The 22,039-nt window shown below is 33.4% G+C and overlaps 5 protein-coding genes across 5 annotated transcripts; 4 read left to right on the top strand and 1 right to left on the bottom strand.

Moving 5' to 3' along the window:
- Positions 1 to 4,696: 4,696 nt before the first annotated feature.
- LOC116110892 (galactinol synthase 2-like) lies at positions 4,697 to 6,258 on the top strand. Its single transcript, XM_031397104.1, has 4 exons — positions 4,697 to 5,104; positions 5,245 to 5,565; positions 5,643 to 5,780; positions 5,860 to 6,258. Exons 1-4 carry the CDS (start codon positions 4,772 to 4,774, stop codon positions 6,091 to 6,093), a joined length of 1,026 nt encoding a protein of 341 aa, XP_031252964.1. The 5' UTR covers positions 4,697 to 4,771; the 3' UTR covers positions 6,094 to 6,258.
- A 4,984-nt stretch (positions 6,259 to 11,242) lies between these two features.
- Positions 11,243 to 12,245, top strand: LOC116110922 (stress-response A/B barrel domain-containing protein HS1). The gene is made up of 2 exons (XM_031397144.1): positions 11,243 to 11,404; positions 11,833 to 12,245. The coding sequence occupies exons 1-2, from the start codon at positions 11,265 to 11,267 to the stop codon at positions 12,020 to 12,022; spliced, it is 330 nt and encodes a 109-aa protein (XP_031253004.1). The 5' UTR covers positions 11,243 to 11,264; the 3' UTR covers positions 12,023 to 12,245.
- A 1,077-nt stretch (positions 12,246 to 13,322) lies between these two features.
- Positions 13,323 to 16,916, top strand: LOC116110930 (transcription factor ABORTED MICROSPORES-like). The gene is made up of 8 exons (XM_031397153.1): positions 13,323 to 13,438; positions 15,024 to 15,206; positions 15,313 to 15,394; positions 15,545 to 15,613; positions 15,686 to 15,988; positions 16,080 to 16,340; positions 16,440 to 16,616; positions 16,707 to 16,916. The coding sequence occupies exons 1-8, from the start codon at positions 13,323 to 13,325 to the stop codon at positions 16,914 to 16,916; spliced, it is 1,401 nt and encodes a 466-aa protein (XP_031253013.1).
- An 804-nt stretch (positions 16,917 to 17,720) lies between these two features.
- On the bottom strand, positions 17,721 to 18,272 carry LOC116110929 (pectinesterase inhibitor 1-like). The gene has a single exon (XM_031397152.1). The coding sequence runs from the start codon at positions 18,270 to 18,272 to the stop codon at positions 17,721 to 17,723; it is 552 nt and encodes a 183-aa protein (XP_031253012.1).
- Positions 18,273 to 18,932: 660 nt separating this feature from the next.
- LOC116110906 (craniofacial development protein 1) lies at positions 18,933 to 21,415 on the top strand. Its single transcript, XM_031397117.1, has 6 exons — positions 18,933 to 19,088; positions 19,749 to 19,796; positions 19,945 to 20,069; positions 20,157 to 20,351; positions 20,445 to 20,642; positions 21,053 to 21,415. Exons 1-6 carry the CDS (start codon positions 19,046 to 19,048, stop codon positions 21,413 to 21,415), a joined length of 972 nt encoding a protein of 323 aa, XP_031252977.1. The 5' UTR covers positions 18,933 to 19,045.
- Positions 21,416 to 22,039: the final 624 nt, after the last annotated feature.

The following is a 22,039-nucleotide window of genomic DNA, read 5'->3' as shown; positions in this document are numbered from 1 at the left end:
GTGATTAATTTGTTATATATATATATTTTGTATCAACACCTATAAATTCATAGTGGTATCAGGGTTTATTATAATATATGATCAATATAAATATGTGATTAATTTAGGTTTAATTAAACTATTATGTTATTAAATTTGTTATGCTATACATCACTTGATTATACAATATGTTATGTTCATAAATTTGTCATATTATATTTAATTAAATTATTATATTATTAAATTTGTTATACTATACATCACTTGATTATATAATATGTTATGTTTATCAATTTACCATACTATATTTATTATTTATTAATTAAAATGCCATCTTATAATATTTAATTATTGATTACATTTGGAAAAATATGAAACTATTATGTTATAGGATTTACTATATTATATATCTCTTGATTATATAATCTATTATGTTATTAAATTTGTCATGCTATGTATCATAATAATTTATTACTTTTTAATTAAAATGATATATACTTATATATTTAATTATTGATGACATTTGGAAAAAAAAAATCCGAACATATTATATATATAATAAAAACAAATGTATCATAATATTTTATTATTGATTATTATTAAAAAAAATTTATCCAAACTAAATCAAACATAATATAAAAATGAAAAAAATAAATAAATTATAATAATGCAAACCATGTTTTTCGAACATAAACGAACGAACAATAGAACGATTGTTCGCGAACGGATGGATCAATCGAACATATAATGTTTGCAAATATAATCGAACGAACAACTCCTGTCCGAACTCGATCGAATATATTATCGAACGAATGTGAACTGTTTGCGAACATTATTGAATAGTTATTGAATGAATTGTTCGCGAACTATTCGGTTTATTTGTAGCCCTATTCAGCCTTAACGACCTCCTAAGTATAAGTGGAGTTAGAGTTCAGTTTGTTTTATAATTAATGTGATGTTATATATCAATAAACACATTAGTTGGACTCAAAATTAGGATCCCAATTGAGTGTTGTATCCACATCTTAGGGTTAGTGAATTCTGAAGTTAGAGGTTTCATTTTTATTGTGTTCTCTCAAGAGAGTGAAGATAATATATAATGTAGTGTTGGGGTTTGGTTTTGTTTTAGAAAAATATTACGTTTACAACCCAATTTCATAATTTTCTCTTACAACTCTAACATAGCAACAGAGTTGACATAGTCACGTTAGCTTCCACCACACTCAAAACAATAAATGACTTTGACTAGACACGAACGATATTTCTTTCATAAGGAACGATATTTCTTTCATAAGGAACGATATTTCTTTCATAAGGAACGATCGTTCCTCACAGAAGGAATGTTGTTCCTTAGACATTCCTTCCTTATGGAATGAATGATCATACGTTTCTTATGAAGGAACGACCACTTCTTAGGTCTAGTCAAAATCATTTTGTGCTTTGGGTGTGGTGGATCTAGCATGTCTGTACCAACTCAATTGTCACGTTTGGAGTTGTAAGAGAAGTTTGTGAGTTTGGGTTATAGACGTAACATTACTCTTTGTTTTAGGGTTAAATAAGGTAAAGTGAGAGAAGGCCACTGATGTGATACATTGTGTGCGGATAGATCGGACATTTTAGCACTTATCTCATCAGTTCAATATTAATTGTTTAAGTTTAGAATAAGGTTTGCATATTAAATTTTACCTCGTAAATAACATGATGTTGTGTGAAAAATACAAGTGATGAAGCCTAAGATCAAATTAATTAAGAAGACAGTCAACTAATTAAGTTATTATAAAGTTTGAATAATACTACACATACAACATTTCTCATACAGCATAATGTGGCAAAAGATAATTGGGTGAAAGTTTATTTTTAATTTAAAATCAACCAATCATTTTTTGTCATGTCATGTTGTATGAGAAATGTTATATGTGTAATATTATGCATAAAGTTTTCAGAAATTAAAATGGGCATGCAACTGAAAGTAATTAAATTCTAGTCCTGGTATTAATTAATTATAACATATATTATTAAGTATACATGATAAACAATTAAAAACACTATATATCATGCTAATGTATGCATGATAACTATATAATAAGTTATTCTAATTCCTTCATTAAACCTAACTATAAAGCTTTGATTCCCTCATATATTTAATTAGAGTAATACTATATATATAACATTTTCCATACAACATTATGTGGCAAAATATGATTAGTTAATTTTAAATTTAAATTAAACTTTCACCAGATCATTTTTTGTCAAATAATGTTGTATGAGAAGTTGTATATGTAGTATTATTCATTTTATTAATGCTTATGTATGTATTGATAATTCACTTCCATCTCTATCACTTGATTATACATAATAGCCGTCGTTATTACTCACTCAATCATCCATATATAAGATAATTAAGAAAACACACATGTTTTCAATATGGAGAAACTCTTGGCAACAAGTAATTATAACCCTACCTTATAATTATTTTCTTGCTTTTTATCAAAAGTTATAAAAAGTGAATATCAAAAGTGATGAAAGTAGATTCGGTATAACTTAAGCCCAAAAGCTAGCTCAAGAGAAGAAAAAACCCAACTATATATGAGTCTAACCACATATATAATAGCCCACCAACTTCAACTTGGTGATGTGGGACAATGATGAATGGGTTTGACAGGCGATGTGAGACAAATACAACTTCTAACACTATCTTGACATACCAACTCTCATGCTTTGATACCATGATAAACGAGTTTAGCCCTGTAGGACAAATACAAACTTTGATACCAAGATAAACGAGTTTAGCGATAGAGGACAAATATAACTTCTAACTTTATACCATGATAAACTTGTTTAACGATGTAGAACAAATACAACTTCTAACACCAACTTGACTTTGATACCATGATAAACGAGATTGACAATATATGACAAATACAACTTTTAACACTAACTTGACTCTGACATCATGATAAACGAGCTTGGTTAAATAGGTTTAAGTAAAACCAACTCTTAATGGTTAGCTTTAAAGAGGAGAAAGCTCATCCACATATATACATTATAATGGTCGACCAACTTGGTGATATACAACAAATACAGGTTCCATAGAAAAGATGGAATAAAGATCATCATGCTAGATTCAAATTCTTTAATTGTGACCATTCCTTTTACACTTGTTTTCATCACACCACTCGTATATACGTGAACAGTCTTCATTCGAATAAGAATATATAAATTAGAAAATGACTTTCACAATTTAATAGAAAGCAACTCCACCTTTCTTTTTGTTCTGCTTTTCCTAATTTTATGAATATGTACATGTACGCAGTATTTCAACGTATTTATTTCGTGTACAAAACTTTTAATCAATTTATCATCATCATCATCATCATCATCTCCTTATTAAATTGTCTTTTTTTATACATAAAAATATCATTTATTTTTTCTTTATAATATAGTTTGTCATTTACTGTTGATTCGGGTCTTGATAGAAACAGTGTTGTTGTAACCCTAGTGGTAGTGTGTGCATGAGGTGTATTAAACGACATGGACTGTCTTCATCTCTTTTACAAGAACATTCATTCATCAATGTCCACTTTTGAAAGCTTAATTTGATGGCTAAAATGATTGAAATTGAACAATAATTATATGCAGGCATCCTGTACAGTTCTAGTGTTTGACCCGTGTGGTGAACATTTTTTATCCAATTATCTTTATATATAAATAAACTGTTCCATTCTTTTGGATCTCCAATCAGAGAGATCAACCGGCCACCTTTATTCTCAATCTGTTTGTGTAAACTTTGAACACCTCTTTCGGCTCTGTTGATTTCATTAAGGCTTGAAGATTTATTGTACATATTAAGACTACTAAAATATACGTTAAAATATCAACTTACCCTTTAAAGAATTGAACCAAATCTTTATATTAATATATTTTCCTTAATAAATAGATTAATATCCATGATTTACCATTCTTAATATGAGCCCTAATCAAAGACAAATATCTTCTTCTTTTGCTCATGATTTATCTGGAGGGTCGTGACCGTGAGATTGCTTCTTCTGAGTATTAAAGCAACCCGAACTATGTTCATAATTTCCTTTAATTATAATTAGGTATGTGTATAAAGCTCAATGCCACTTAGTTGACCTAAACATTAATTTCCAACTTAGTTACTATTACCAAGAAAGGCAAAAAGATTCACCCAATTCATGACTGATTGAAGCACAGAGATCTTGCCACGTGTTAATCCACTTGATCTGAGTTTTTCTTTTTGGCCCCACTTGAATCAAATGGGGACGTGCATGAATCCTCTTCAACTTTGTTCTATTCTATTTACTAATTATTTTCTCCCTTCTCATGAGTTATCCACACGACCGACTAGCCTACAAAGTTGATAAGGATTACATTCAAAAACCCAATCACAGTCCTTGATCAAATCATAGAATTTTATCAAACTTAGATGGCCCTTCTCCCCACCGTTGATCAATCCTCCCTGTATCAAAACTGGTGAAGTATTTGCATGTATGGATTCCCTCTCGTTCTCAGAAAGGAAGCCACCTTTCTTATGTGTATTGCTATGAAACTGGCAAGTGTAACATCCTCACAGATGTGACACTGTATCATTGATACGCCACGTTTAGAAGTTTTAGAAAGTAGATTCACAAAATTATACAATTCCCCCACAACTACCCTTTCTTTCGAGCTCTATATAAAGGACTTTAACGCTTCACATATTTCATCATTCAGCACAACAAACAATCTTGTTCTTCGCTCTTTTAGTTTCTTCTCTTTTATAGATTTAATCATGTCTCCTACTGAGATAACCACCAACAACACTACCTCTCCCACCACAGAGTCGACAGAGATGCCGAAGAAGAGGGCTTATGTTACGTTCTTGGCCGGCAATGGAGATTATGTGAAAGGTGTGGTGGGTTTAGCCAAGGGTTTAAGAAAGGCTAACTCTGCCTACCCTCTTGTTGTTGCTATTTTGCCTGATGTTCCAGAGGATCACCGCCAAATCCTCGAGTCTCAGGGCTGTATTGTTCGTGAGATTGAGCCGGTTTATCCTCCTGAGAACCAGACTCGATTCGCCATGGCTTACTATGTCATCAACTACTCTAAACTTCGCATTTGGGAGGTAAAAATATCATAAACTCTAAACCCTTTTTCACATGTTGGTGTAATCTTAACGTGGCATATTCATACTGGAAATAGTGTCCACGTGTGTGGCGGCATGTGTCTCACCATTAAAATTAATACTCTTGTTTTGTTTTGTAGTTTGTGGAGTATGAGAAGATGATATATTTGGACGGTGACATACAAGTTTTTGACAATATTGATCACCTTTTTGATGCACCGGACGGCCACTTTTATGCTGTTATGGACTGTTTCTGTGAGAAGACATGGAGTGATTCAGCTCAGTACAAGATCGGTTACTGCCAGCAGTGCCCGGAGAAGGTCCAGTGGCCAGCGGAGATGGGCTCCCCTCCTCCTCTCTACTTCAATGCCGGCATGTTTGTGTTTGAGCCTCATCTTTTGACTTACTTTGACCTCCTGGATACCGTCAAAGTCACTCCTCCGACTTCATTTGCTGAGCAGGTTAATTAATTAATTAACTCTATATTTAACATGAATGCTGAATCATTAGTAATTAACTGAATTAATTATATTTGCAGGACTTTCTTAACATGTACTTCAGGGAAATCTACAAGCCAATCCCTCCAATTTACAACCTTGTTCTGGCTATGCTATGGCGCCACCCTGAGAATGTAGACACTATAGACAAATTGAAAGTCGTCCACTATTGTGCTGCAGTGAGTGTTAATTTCTTAATTAGTGAACAAAACTATTCTTAATTAATTGACTTATAATAACAACGTTATAATTTTGTAGGGATCGAAGCCATGGAGGTTCACAGGAAAAGAAGAGAACATGGGCAGGGAAGACATAAAAATACTTGTGCAAAAATGGTGGGATATTTACGAGGATGAGTCTCTTGATTACAAGAACATTAATAGCAGTGCCATGGCCAACAATGAAAAGCTTGGAAGCTTGTTGATGGAAGCCCTGAAGAAGGATGAAGAAGAGGATGTGGTTCACCATAGGAACGCACCATCAGCAGCATAATTTATATATTTAGCAACCAATATTATAATATGATATATATAGCTAATATACTATACATAAATATGTTATGTTATGTTATAAATGCGCAGTACTTAATTTCCAAGTTTATAAGCTGTAATATTGGAAATGAAATGAATAAAATTAAGTGGCAATATTTGGTTTTCATTCTGTGGTTAAGTTTTTGTCTGTGAATTCCTGGGAAAATTATTGTGGTCTCAGAAAATCATATATCATATGTTGTGAAAGCCCTAAAGAGAAAGCAAAGATGCATATTCGGATCAGAAACTCAAAGGAATAATTAAAAGGAGAAAAGCTATAAGAATCTTTTGATATTGATTAAGTAGAGACTGTGTGTATACATCATATATCAAGTATAATATTATCCACATTCCCTTCTATAATTGGACCACCATCCTCGTGTTTTATTATATGATGCCATAAAAGGTAATGTCAAGCCAAATATATGGCAAAAAAATATCTTAGTATAAACGTCAAATAGGAAATAAATTATTAACTTGGGAAAATATCGATAATCAAATAAAAGAAATTATGCAAAAATAGAAATTATTTCAATACTTAAATACAGTATAATCACTATCGCAAAAACTTCAATTATTTCAAGACCAAATAATTCCTTTGGGAAACTTATAAGGAACAACTAAAAAGTAAGGTAATTAGGAAAGTTTTCAATATCTTATGATATTAATTTAATTATTTATATGTTTCTTTGTTACATGCAAATCAAATATCAAGATATTTTATTCTTCAAAGTTCAGTGGATTTATAACATGAGGTTTGTAATTTGTAAAACCAACCAAAATTTTGTTAAATATAAACTTTTCTACACAAGGACTATACCTAATTAAATTCAATTTTCTCGCTTTTTTCTTTCAAACATTTTGGTGAAATTATGAGTGTGTAGTATCCTTAGATTATATTTGAGTATTTAAAATCGATATAAATTTGTATATGTTAGAAATTGACTCCTTTTTGTCAGCTTTGTGAAAGCCCCGCATGGTTTGTAAAAGGATACGAAGGCTTACCTTAATTAGAGCATCTTCAATAGTGCTCTTTATTTTGAAAAACATATTTCATATAAATAAAGAGTATTTTTATTAATTTTTAAATATAAAGAACATAATTTTTTTTTAAATACAATAAACTCTTTAAATTTAATGAAGATGCTCTTTATTTTTAAGAAAGTGATTTATTAAGAAAGAGATTTAATGAGAAAGAAAATTAATAAATAAAATGCATAGGAACTTGCTATTTATTAATTAAAATTAGAATAGAGAGTGAAATTTGACTCTCTAAATGTGGAGAGTCAAACTCACTCTCTAATTTATATTTTAAAGATAAAGAGTATGTTGCACTCTTATTTTTATGGATACACTCTTTATAATAAAAAGTTTAGGTCATATAAAGAGTCATTTGGAGATGCTCTTTAGTCTTATATATCACCTGGCAAAATGGGTCCATACCCGAGGGTGAACCCATACTCATCAAATTAATATAGGGTATGGGTCCACCATTATAGACCCGTTTTTATTTTACCTGGATCTACCCCTTTTTTTAGAGTGTGGGCCGGGTATACCCACGAGTACCCGTGAAAAAGAAAAAAGTTACCCTAAATCCCTAATTCCTTCCAAAATCACTTCTTCTCACTAAAACCGGCCAATAAATCGAATTTGGGAGTTCAGGTACAATCGAGAGCTTCTTCTCATCTCTCATTTAAGCACCTAAATGAAGATAAATCAGCTGCTGCATTTGGCATTTTGGCTACAGTAAGTAATCTCTTCTCTTCTCTTTTGAATCAGTTTTGTACAACATTTTTGTAACCATAACTATGTTTTGGACTCACAATGTTGTGCACGTAAGGTTGGGTGTTTGTTGGGGCAATACTTCGACACCTAGTAGGCAAAGTGCAGGGGAAAGGTTGGTGAGTCGTCGGCGGTATGGAAAACGGCTAGGGGGTTTCAATATATCAACACAAAATCACTTAAAAAACAATCCTCAACCTCAGAACACTCCAAATCTCCGTTCAATCAACTCTAACAATTACCACTCTAATCGCAACAAAGAAACCCCAAAAAAACCAGTGAACAGGCTTGTGACAGATGCTAATTTTCATAAGCTCAGTCAAATAGAATCATATATTTTTTAATTAATTACTAATCTCAAATAAATCCTGCCAAAATAATACTTCCCCAACATGTGTTAATCAGCTTTCTCATCATGGATATGGCGTAGATTCTAAACTTCTGATTAAGATTTAAATTTCGAGCGGGGTAAGATATAAACTTCCGTTTAAGTATGTCAAGTAGAGAAAATATCTCATTGAAATAAATACTAAATATATTTAAGGAAATGAATTTCTTTGGAATAACATATATATATATATATATATAATTATTCTAGTTAATTAGCCGATAAAATCTGATGGAATTCTGTTTACGTATGCATTGATGGATACACAGCTTCTTGCATTTGCATGACTGGTTTGTACGGACGTGAAACGGTGCTTCATCAAGCAATTTCCTCTCCCTAGAAGCAACAAATTGATACTCGTCATTCCTCGATTAATTAATTTCAATGATAAATTGCAATTATGAATTATCAAAATTAAAGCTTAGTCCTATCTCCGTCTAAGAATGAAATTTTATTTGATGATGTTAAATTGCATTCCATTTATTTTCCAAATAAATAAAATAAAAATGTCATTCAATGTTTAAGTTATCATTAAAAAAAATAATTAGAATTTTATTTTATTTGATTATGATTTTGAAAAGAATTTATGATAATAATTAATTGTGATTTTAGTCAAACTCAAGATCTACTGTCCATCATATTAATCTATGCATGCAAAAAATATGGTGATTAAAGCAAGAGACACTATTAATTAAGTTAATATGAATGACAAAGAAATATATATCAAAGACTGCCAATGAGAAAATAAATTGTAGAAATTAACATGGGTCGGGACTAGGAGTTATAAAAAGCCTGTCGGGCCGAGCCTAGGCATTACCTGCCATCCCCTTAACGGGCCCGGGCCTGGTCATGGGGGTCAGGATTGGGCCCAGACCAAGGGGTACTCGGTCTTGGCCCTACCCATTGCCATCTCTATCAAGGTGTCGTTTCTGATTAAAAATTTGGTGAAATTGGCACTGTGCGGTTTCGATTTTGGTTCCACCACTTCAGGAAACGGAACCGGGAACTACTTCCAATTTTGGTATTATCCGAATTCTTTCGAAGATATCAATTACTATCATAATTCATCTAAGATCCGTATCTTAGACCGGATAGGACTCCCTCTCCTACTAAGGTAAGGGAATTAACAACTTTCCTATTCACTAAACCTCAACCACCAAAGACTCATAGTCCTACTAGGATTCGAAGATCTTACAACTATTATATAAGCAGAGGCCTACCCTCTCACAATTCATTCAATATTACACCTTAAAACCCCCAGTTCTCACCTTGAGGTTTAAGTAAACCGTAGATCCAATAGGCGATCTTAGATCAATGGGCCTGGACCCAAATGGATTGACGATGAGGCCTAAGTAAATTGGGTTCGTATTAATTGCGTTTAATCAGTGAATGACCTGGTAGGTGTAAATGTGTAATGAGCGAACCTAATAAATGGATTTTATGGTGGGCCCAATCAGAATTGGGTCATTGCTCTTAGCTCTGTTAAAGGTGTTTTCGTTTTTGGGTCTATTGAGACCGATGATATTTTTTGACCTTAACAATATGAAATAAAAAAAGGTAACAAAATGGAGAGAAAAAATGATGAAATTTGTGACTCTTTAGAACTAAGTCTTTTACACTTAGCTGAACCCCTCCGATGCTTAAGTCATATACACAATAAAATAAAATAAAAAGAGTAGTAAAACAGAGAGAAAAACTTATGTAATTCTTGATTCTTTAGAACTAAGTCTTTTACCCTTAGCCCCCTTGGGGGAGTTTATATAATCTCATCCTCTGAGATCATGTGGCGTGTTTATAGGGCTGTTTAGCCATGAATTCTGGTGGCATGGTGGCTGGTGGTCATGTTCTTAATTGGAACGTGTGAGATAGTGAGAAAGTTAATCTCCTAAGAAATAGGGAGTGGAAGTTATCTTATAATTGGAAGCAAACATATCATAGGTGGTTGACGATTATCGTCTTCTTGTGTGCGATGTGTCCTGTCACTTACTCCACTTAATTGATGGGTAATATTACGCTGAAAAACGTTTCTTATTAACTTTCTCTCACAAACACGACGTGGTAACTCGCAATGGGTTTCGTTTAATTAATTGCGAACTGTCTAGAGAAAGTTAATAAAAATGGTTTATCAGCTTGGACCGCTTTCCCTCGGGACAGACTTCTCAGGTTTAGGCCATAGACAGCCCAAATTCTTAATCTAGCCCATTTTCAATATTTTATAAATTCTAGACCCTTATTGGGATTTCCATGACCCGTTTATTTTGAGCTTTGTAGTCGGATTTTATTGATTTGGGCTAGGGTCATTTTATCCCCAACAATCATTATAATTTAATAAAGAATTTCCTCAAAATTAAGTTCCTTAAGTAATCTAATACATGCATTACAAAAAGGGTTACTACCTCTCCTTTTGTGACCAGATGATAAACCTTTTAACTATTAGGGTTAATTATACCTAAGAATCTTGTATTCGAAATGAACAAAAAAGACATAAAAGATGTTGTTGAAGAAATCATATAATATATATTTGTAAGGTTTATGAGTCATTGGATTACATCAACGGGTTCTTTTCTTACTGGCATTACTGTGTATTATTAAGGCTATTCCCATATTTTGGTTTTGTTATTCTTGACGCTATTTTTTTTTTTTAATGGGTTTGAGAGATTCGAATAACTTTTGGACCTTAAAATAATGTCCACGTCCCACCCACCATTTCTACACCAATTCATTTACACCTAATATTATCCTTGAGAAATTTATTTATTTTTAATGCACTAAGCCCTATGTTCCATAAGTCGTTCAAATAAATTATCTTGAAACGTCAAGTCTTTTCTTATATTACAAGATGTATGACAAGTCATACATCTGTATATGTATGAATAAAAATATATTCGGGGTGAGTTGGGCTGAAAATATCAGTATAGGAGCGACAAAGGTAGATAGATTTAGAGCGGCAGAGAGATTTGGAAATGGAAAAGGCTAAAGGAGTGGTGAAGCACGTGTTACTCGCTAGGTTCAAAGACGAGGTAAAATCAGATCAAATTGATCAGCTCATAAAAGGCTATGCTAATCTCGTCAATCTCATCGAACCCATGAAGTCTTTTCAATGGTAATATGATAAACACTCAATATGCGATCTTGTTTAGCTTATTGTTTTTATCGGTTATGTGGTTTTCGAGTTTTGGATAGTCCTGCTTTGGTGTTTTTGATGGCGCCTTATTGAAAGATTAGAATACTCTTTCTGGGATTCAAAAGCAGTGCACTTTACATTCTGTGAAGAATTTACCAAACCTCGAGTTATTTGTCTCTTAACCTTTACATAAGCAGGTTTTGATGCAAAGCTTGAGACCTGGTGGCTCATTGTATAGTACTATTGCTGCCCTTATAGCTGTTTAACAAATTACGCTTATAATATACTTCTCTGGATCTACACAATTTCTGGAAAATGGCGATGTTTAAAACAATAATTTACTATGGTTTTGGTACCTGAGTTAAAAAAGATTGACCCTTTTGCCATTTTGTTATGTGTTGCAACAGGGGCACGGATGTGAGTATTGAGAATCTGCATCAAGGTTTCACTCATATCTTTGAATCTACCTTTGAGAGCACAGAGGGTGTTGCAGAGTATGTAGCTCATCCTGCGCATGTTGAATTTGCAAACTTGTTCCTGTCCCATTTGGATAAAGTTCTTGTGATAGACTACAAACCTACTACTTTGCGTTCCTGAATTGTACTGGTAATTCAGTCATCAACTGTATTGCTTTTGTTATCTCTGGATATTAGGTCCATCATCTTGAATAAGATTGGAGAATCATATAAATGTAATGCTGATGATGGTGACATACATTATGCTGTAAATCTAAATTTAAGAGATAATGGATACTCTCAAATTCTGTCTGTTTCTCTTCACATTACGCTTTTGGAATGTTTTTAGATTATAAATTGAACTATGTTGATGAAAGATATTGGTCATCTGGGCCCCTTATTATCCATATGTTCATAAATATATGCTTGCTTTCACTTTTGCTCTCCAAAGTTATTCATATTTAAGGCTGATGCTGATCCAATGTGTTATTGGATATTAACTTATTCTGGTGAACACAATGTGCTTCTCTCTAGGATCAATGATCATAGGGTAATACTCCAAAAATTTTACTGCTAAGTGAATGACTAGGTGGAGTCTTCACATAATGTTAATAGAGAAAAAATATTTGAAGTTATTGACTGCAAACTGCTCTTAAAACTTTATTAAATTAGAATCTGTGTTGAAATCCATACTTGATGGATACATCTGCCACTGTGACTAAAGCAATTTGTTAGAAACAAACACGTTTCATCAGGGTATAGGTTAGCAATAACCAAAATAATACTACAAATGTTATTTAGATCCTGGTTGCCCTTCAGGACTGAAGGATCCGCTGGGAGCCCTTTTAATTCATCATCACCATCGCCGGCTTCATCCATGGAAGCTGAAGCTGATAAATTGACACCCATTGGATCACCAGTGTTCAAGTGTTGTTGAGCATCACCAAGGTCCAATGGATATCATAATGCTCAGAGCAAGTTGCGTATCCCTCCTTAAGTTTAGTATTTTTTTTTTTTTTTTTTTTTTTTTAATGAACCATCTGAAACAGCCTTTAAACAGATAACAATCACTTCTCAACTTTAATCGGTAAATAGTGTATGAAATAATTGGTATACTCGATCAATTGCCTTCTAACAGGCTCTTAAGTCTACTTCGCGCCTCCTCAGATAAACTTGAGCACCTGAACCTACGCCGCTGAGGAGGACATGACTCAGCACGAGCAGGGGAATTAAAGCAGATAACAATCACAGTGAGATTATCAGATGAATGTAGGCGTGTCGCTTCCATCACTAGTTCTTGAGCATACTGCTTTGGGTCACCCTGCGGACAAGGCTAACTGCATACTGACTTGACATCACATCCCAGATACCATCGATCACACCCAATGATTAGGAATTCATCATCCTCAGTTAACACAACTTGTTGAAAATCTGGGTCAGCAATGAGAGGTGAGGCAGACCCAAGTGGGAGTTTCAAGTTCCAGTCTCCCAGCGCTCGAGTGACAGAGAGATCACCATTAACATATCCGTCAACTCTCCATGTTATTCCAACGGTCAAGTAGGAGTTTTATGAAGAAATAAATGGCTTCATCAGTTGATATTAAACATGACATTTATATATCAAATTGTAAATGTGGTATTTAAAGGCTTTTCATAACCCAATTGGTTCATTCTTATTGCTTAAACCCAGAAAATCCAACAAATAAATATTTCTAACAATTAAAAGAAAACATGTTTAATAAATTACGATGAATGAATACTATGTTTGTTATCTTTTATGAATTATATATATATATTAAATATTGAAAATGAGAAAAATGAAAACTTGTTTCACATATTTATGTAAAGATGTACTTGTTCATAGCAAAATCAAAAATAAAAACTTGTTCACCATGTTTATATGAAAATACAAATAAATAAATAAAAAAAGACAAAATTTATTACCTCCACAACTGATAAAACCCTTTAAAATTATCACTTATTTTTGTTCATCTTGAATAATTGTCTCAAATATGTCAATGGTTTATTTCAATTCGTAATTTTGTACTAAAAATCTTGATTTGAAATGAGAGTTTTTAGTTTGAGAGAGAATACAAAATATATGGATAAAAAAAAAATTACGAGTTCTTTAATCTATTTGTATATCACAATAGATTTTGTGTGATTTGTATGACTTACATTGCTTTTAATTAAAATGGTTAGATGTTCCAAAAAAAAGTTATAAGTTATTACAATATATAAATTAAAAGATTGACGACAAACTTGCTTTGTATTTTTCCTCACCAAAAACAAATTCCAAGAAATCAAAACAATGAGAATAGTTAGAAAATAAATAAAATTCATAATACTTTTTACTTCTTCTAAACCCGGTAATCCAAAAAATTAAAGTCCTTATTAACATTATTATTTAAATTTCATCAAAAATCTTTCAATGGTGATTAACTTTAAAAGGAAGTTCAGTCATGCATTTTGCTCCTCCCTTGTATATTTTATAAAACTCTCAAACGTCACCTACCTTCTCTCATGCAACCAGTACTCAACGTTACCTACATTTATATAAACACCATTTGCTTAATTCGTTATCTAAAATCTAATGGAATTATTGATATTTAAATTTAATTTATACAATATTATTCTCTTGCAACTATAACTATTCACTTTCAACACTCTCATTCATCATTCTCTTTGACTATATATAAAAATATATTATTCTTCTCTAAATTCCTTCACATTTAGTCAATTGCAGATTCAGTAGAACTAGAATAGCAATGGACGTAGCCACGAAAAGCTCGGTACATCAAACATATACAATAAACATAATTGCACTGCATATATAGCCTGAGAGGTTTTACTCGCAACAAATTGTAGAGCAAATTAAAGTAAAAGTGCGTTAAGTGGTTTTGAGAACAAGTTGTGATGACTGTTTGAACTGCCATTCTGATCTGGCTCGGACTATCTCAGCCTTATCAGCTTGCATACGAAGTAGATGTGTGTATTCCAAGTCTGCAATGCGATTAACTAATTCCCTTCAGATTAGATTTTACAAGCTATGGATTTAATTAGTTTCCTGGTTTATAATCAGCATATTAATTTATATTTATAATTATGCATTACGTTATTAATATCAATCTCTTTTTACTTAGATTTATTGAGTGGATGGATTGTTGTTGTGCTGGAATTGAGATGAACAACATTAATGGCGGAGAAGAGCTTCATTTTCCAGTTTCTCCGGTTCTTCCTTGTAGGGATGTTATAATTCAGCATCCAAGAACTGAATCTTGTGAACTTCTTTCCCAACTTCCTTCTTCTATTCCTCTAGACTCCGGGTAAATATTTTTATATATATATTCATCAACTTTTCTTAATTACTTGTATATATATATATAAATATTTCAATTATAAAACTAGCTATTTGATCTCATAATTATTCAGGATTAATCATGCACAGACCTTGATTTCAAACCATCCAAGGTGGATAAACTTCTCTAATAGCTCACATGGAGATGTTATGAAGGTATATAAATTTCCTTTAATTTTGAAAATATTAATATCCTATTAAAATCATTCATATTTATTGATATAACACACAATTTATGTGCATCCGTTGCAAATTTCCCCGCTTTAAAAATTGATCTAACATTACTTTCCTTGCGATAATTTTCAGGAAACAGTTTGGACTAGGGTCTTGATACCAGTGGTGGGAGGACTGGTTGAGCTGTTAGCAACTAAAGAAGTATACACTGCCCTCTCTACTTATTCTTTTTGTCTAACATATAAGATTAATTTGAGAAACCTAACTAGATAGTTGTATGTGATTGATTTTATCACAGCGCAATGCAGCATATCAATGGGGCAGGAAGCTGCAATGGTTACTACAAGCAACATGGACGCTAATTTCTCATCACCAGTTAATAATGTGCATGAGAATGGACGGTCAGATTCAATCTCAGATTGCAGTGACCAGATTGATGATGAGGATGATGCCAAGTATCGGAGGAGAACAGGGAAGGGACCTCAAGCTAAAAACCTTGTAGCTGAGAGGAAAAGAAGGAAGAAACTTAATGATAGGCTTTATGCTCTTCGAGCTTTGGTTCCGAAAATTTCAAAAGTAAACCATTCTTCCTTTTAATTTGATCTTTTATCTTCTAACAATAAATTGTATCAATATTATAGAATGATTTGATGTTTGATGTTTTCAGATGGATAAAGCTTCAATCCTTGGTGATGCAATAGACTTTATAAAGGATTTGCTAAAGGAAATCAAAGAGCTTCAAGATGAACTGGAGGAGAATTCAGATGATGAAGGGAGCGCCAAGAACCACAACATCGTGAAGCCAGAAATTTTCAGTCAAAGTGGTGGGTTTCATTTGGGTGCAACTGCTTCAGGTAATAGCAGTGCTCTTCCTAAAGTTCAGAATCAAGACCTAGAAATCACTAATGACAAGACACAACAAATGGAGGTAACGTACTCTAAAATCTAAATATAATATCTTCTTCCTCTTTTAAATTAGACTTTCAATATGTTATTTTTATTGTATGGAACAAATGTACATTTGAAGGTGCAAGTTGAAGTGGCTCCATTAGATGGTAACGAGCTCTTTGTTAAAGTGTTTTGCGAACATAAGCCTGCTGGATTTGTAAAATTGATGGAAGCTTTGAATTCATTGGGTCTGGAAGTGACAAATGCGAATATAACCCGTTTTAGGGGACTTGTTTCAAATGTTTTCAAAGTAAAGGTAAAATTATGAACACGTTTTTAGATAGCAAAATTAAAACTACTCTTTTTATTTTAATTGTTCTAATTATTATGAACTTCTTGATGGCAGAAAAAAGATAGCGAGATGGTTCAAGCTGATCATGTGAGGGATTCGTTGCTGGAGCTAACAAGAAACCCGTCTAGAGTATGGCCTCATGAGATGACAAAAACTTCAGAATGCATCAATGGAGTGGAGTATAATCCTCCTCCTCCTCATCATAATCATCAACAGCACCACCTTCACAATCACTATATGAGTTTCCACCACCTTCACAAGTAAAAAGATTATGGTAATGGTTAGAATAAGAGGGGCTACAATGGAAAATGCTTCTGTTCGCGGGTTTAGATTTGGTGGTGGAGGCGGCCGGGCTGCCGGTGGTGGTTTCACTGATTTTATAAACGGTTGTGGAGAGTTTGGGATGCAATCTTTTTTAATGGATTTTCCTTTGATTAATTGGAGGGCGGATGTAATGCCCACTTCATTTATAAACTCAAGAAATCTCATTTTTAAATAATTTTTATCATCACAAATTTATTTATATATTGAATTATTCAATAATAACTTCAATTTCCTGTTCTTTATAAATATTTTTACCACCTCATATTTATAACGTAAACTTTAATTTTTATATGCTATTCAAATCATATCTAGAACTAAAAGATAATTTAGTGAAGGAAGAAGATTTTGTAAGGATATATCATGTTACAAGCAGTAAAAATTTAATTCACCATTTTATTGTGTTCCCTAAAAGTTATGTCACAAAAAAAGATCATCATTAGTATTACACACAACTCAATTAATTCTTCGAGAGCCTGAAATTAACAGTAAGGTCAATCCCCTTAGTGGGTTCTCCTATTAAAAACAAAATAAATTGAACTCAAGACCTCTTGTGTAATACACCCAAAAGTCCTAATTGACCGTTGGGCCATTTGATGGTGGTTCATTGTTATTATATTGATTCTTTATCATAATCAGCCAAAAATTTAGTTCTTGGTTAAGCAATAAATGCACAATGCATGAGAAATCTGGAGATAACCACATCTGCAATTCATGAAAACTCTCTAGTTCATTTCACTGATCATTTCAGTTTGATTCAAACAAATAATTAGAGATAACATAAATGATATTACAAAGGTTCTTAAACTCTTCTTGTTCTGATAATAATGCATTAGGTGCTGGCACTTTCAACTCCATTCTGCATCTATTAGCTTTATCAATGGCATGATTTGCTTCAAGGCCAAGCTTATAAAAAACATTGGAGCTCAAAGCTTTCTTACCATTTTCAACTTCACCAATTGCCTTGTCATAGTCATCATAACAAGAAACATACTCTTTCCTTAACTCAGGATCAGTTGTTTTCTTGATGAGTGACCCGATTAAACTGAGAGTGGTGGTGGCCTTATCATGAGCCAAATCTAGGGTTCTCTGGGCAACGATTGGTAAAGTAGACTCAAGATTCAGCTTCAATACCACCGAACAGAAACTGGGATTGTTGGTTTTTGAGCAAAGCTCATTCAACAGATCAATTGTAACCTTACTTCTATAGTCTCTTGCATGTAATTGTGAGGGAGCAAAGAGGAGAAATGCTAGTAAAAAGCAAGACAAAACAGAAGGTTGTACAAAGAAATTCAACATTTTTTTTTTTTGTGTTTGATTGTTGGGTGAGTATTTGCAAAGATAAGCATTGTTTATATAGTATAATTCGTAGGGTTTATCCATTCTATTTTTAGGGTTTATTCATTGTGATATTCAAGATTTGCCCATTAATTGCTAGATTATGAGATTGGTTTTTAATTGATTACTTGATTATGAAATTTGATTCATACTTAAAATGGATTCATAAAACNCTTACTTCTATAGTCTCTTGCATGTAATTGTGAGGGAGCAAAGAGGAGAAATGCTAGTAAAAAGCAAGACAAAACAGAAGGTTGTACAAAGAAATTCAACATTTTTTTTTTTTGTGTTTGATTGTTGGGTGAGTATTTGCAAAGATAAGCATTGTTTATATAGTATAATTCGTAGGGTTTATCCATTCTATTTTTAGGGTTTATTCATTGTGATATTCAAGATTTGCCCATTAATTGCTAGATTATGAGATTGGTTTTTAATTGATTACTTAGATTATGAAATTTGGTTCTTACTGACAAGTGGGTTCATAACACTGTATCAAGTGAATTCTATTTCGCGGGATAATAACTGGTAAAGCGGCCCATCCAGGCCCGGCCCGGTCCATCCCACCTAAAAATAAATGTTGATTTGTACGGCGTCGTTTCATGCAAAGGGGGGGGGGGGGGATCTTCACCTTCTTCTCCGTGTTCTCTTCTTAGTTCTCAGGATCTCTCTAGGGTTCGCAATACCAGCACGTTTCATATCCAATTCTCTTATTATTGTTTATTTTAAAAGGTTTAATGCCGATGGCGGAAACCAACAGCGTTGGGCTCGATGTTCCAGGTTTCATTTTTCTTCTTTCCCTTCAATTTTCCAAGTAATTTCATTTAATTTGAATATTTATTGCTTTGTTCATCATATCAATTACTAGTGCTGTTCTTTTCAAGTTTAAAATAAAGAAGAAAGATATAGAACTTGTTTATGTTTTACAATGAGTAAATTTTTACACGCTAAAATTTGAGAAATTCATGATTATTGGTTTTGTAATGTAGATTATATGAAAATTACAGCGATTATTCCGGGGTAATATGGTTTTTGAAACAGTTATTATGCATGCAAAACGTATTGGAGAGTGCATAAGTTTCTTCGAGGATTTTTGAGATTAGGGAGTTAGGATTAAGGCTTTAGGGTTTGATTGCTAAAGGCTGCCTAATTGGAAAAATGTTGCGAGTTTACTTGAATTTTTTACTGGGGTTCGGGGGATTTTTGGGTTAATCATAGATTAGTTGTATAGAAGCTGACATGAGAATTTGGGAAGGTGTTTTTGAAGGGGAATGGAATTCTTTTTTGTTTTCTTTTTGGGAATCAAATGCCTACCTGGATTGGCAGCTAGGTGGGACCTTGCTAGGAAATTGGAAGGTCAAGATGGATTAGTCCTATCACAGGAATTGTAGGTGCTATTTATGCTTTCTTGCTCTTAATCCCCTGGACTTTGTGTTTCAGGCAATGTTGCTAGTGGTCCAAGCTCAGGGCGTCAACCTGAAGATATTGGTGAGGATTTAAGGTTTATTGGTCTTCATTTTTTCTCGATTTTCATTTCTTGGGATGTCATAGTATCCATATTTACCGATGTTAATTCTTAAAATGAAGGATTCTTGATGTAAAACAAAGGGGCTAATGTATTCTATTATTGTGCTAGAGTTGAAAACTCAGGTGGAAGCCATGTGGGAGCAAATGAATGGAGGGACTTCTAATAAGACGCTCAAAGAACTCTTAAATGGTCCTAGTTCAACTGTAAATAAAACTTCATCACAGATGTCCAATGTGAGGATTTTCTCATTATTTATTTTAATGGAGTTACATTTAAATATTAGCTGGCTTTCAAGTTTCAACCTTGATTTTATTTTACAGAACTGGATTGCATATCTAGGCTTGGCACCAAAGGGCACACCACAAGGTGGATCTAGTGTTGTGCAAAATGGTACTGGTGATGATGATAAGAAGATTGCTGCCCTATGGGAGGAGATGAATAAAGGAGTACCTAAAAGGACATTCAAAACCAAGCCTAGTTCAACTGTGAATAGCACTTCACAGACAAAAGCCAATGTGAGGTTTCCTCATTTGGTCTTTTTGCAGTGGAATTATTTGGACAATGAGCCTTAAGTTTAGTTTGCTTTTCCTTGACTTTGTGTTCTGCAGAACCTTAAGCAATATTTGGCATTTGCACCAAAGAAGACAGAATCCATTGAGCAAGATATGCTGGATGGTATCTTGCCACAAAAGAGATCTAGTGCTATGCAGGATGACATTAGTGATGATGCCAAGAGAATTGCTGCTGCTGCTCTATCAGCAGTCAGGGATGCTGCAGCTGCTGGAGCAGGCAGGGGGAAAGTTGGGGTAATCGCATTTTCCCTTTTTTATTTGTCTCCTTGGAATTTAATATTGAGTTTGTAGTGATAAGAACATTTTGGCTAGTATTGACAATGTCTTTGTGGAGTATATGAACTGAAAAGAGGATCTTTTGCATAGTAGGTTTTTCTATTTTCTAATATATTTGAACTGATTTTGAAGAAGTATTTGATTTTTTATGGGCAGGCATTTAATAGTTAGTAGCATACGCATGGCTTATTTCCCAGACTATTCCTCCATAATCTAGCATTTAGGTCATTTAATAGTTATGTGAATTGCTTTTAGCCTTCAAGATTGATTTTAAGTTCGTTTTAATGGGTTTGTGGTTTGCAAAACTGCAGGGGTTTTCTTCGAGCATTGTGCTCAGAATGATTTACTGTTTTATTTTTTTTTTGCAGATTACTGAGGTACGGGAGTTTGCAGGTCAAGAAATTGAATTTAAGAAGCTTGTTGATGTTGATTCCAAGGAGGCATCTGAAAAGACCAAAGGTCCTGCAACTTCTGCTGTTGATGCTGTTCTCGAACAAATTAAGAAGAAATCAAAGCTGAGTGTGCTTGACAAGACAAAGAAGGATTGGGGAGAGTTTAAGGAAGAGAAGGGACTGGAGGAGGAGTTAGACGCATACAAGAAGAGCTCGAATCAGTATCTGGATAAGGTTTCCTTTTTGCAAAGAGCAGATTACCGGGAATTTGAGAGGGAGAGAGATGCACGGTTGGCGCAACAGGCCAGGAGGAGGACAGATATGCGGGAGGAGCCATGATTTAAGACCACCATGTGAAAGTTGCAAAGTGGAAGACCCACCAAGTTACTAAATACAACAAACCCTTGTCTTCCCATAGGAGGCCTTTCAATCTTGTTCTTGGAATGTGGCAGCTTTAAGCGTTGGTTGGGATATTCCAAAATGTTGCGGGGATCTTTTATGGAATATATCAGTATTGCTGAAGGGGACGATAATCTTAATTTGTATATTAGCAATGTTATTTCTCCTTTTATGAGATGGTTGGTGGGTCTTTCGAGTAGAGTTCTTAAAAGCGTGCGTTCATTCCACAATATTTTGCTCCATACTTGAACAATGTAAACTTCAAACACTAAGGCCTAAAAATGATGAAAATAGTATTTCTAAATGCCCTCAATTAGCTTTATAAAGATACTTTTTTCTTAAACAATCCCTTATCATTTTATTTCAATTTATGTTCTATTATATGAAATTATAATTAAATAATATAAATAAATAAGAAGCAGAGATCGTTAAGCATACCTGAGTCCTGACCATACCGGAGCATAATAAAATGTAGAGATAATTTATCAGAGATTACGTGGAGGATACCTTTAGGAAGTTCTGACCAATCTTTATTATTGTTGCTACCTTAATTTTCATGATATC

The sequence above is a fragment of the Pistacia vera genome, unplaced genomic scaffold, assembly GCF_008641045.1.
Source record: "Pistacia vera cultivar Batoury unplaced genomic scaffold, PisVer_v2 Contig62, whole genome shotgun sequence".
NCBI classification, from domain to species: Eukaryota; Viridiplantae; Streptophyta; class Magnoliopsida; order Sapindales; family Anacardiaceae; genus Pistacia; species Pistacia vera.
This window is presented reverse-complemented; position numbering and strand designations above follow the sequence as displayed.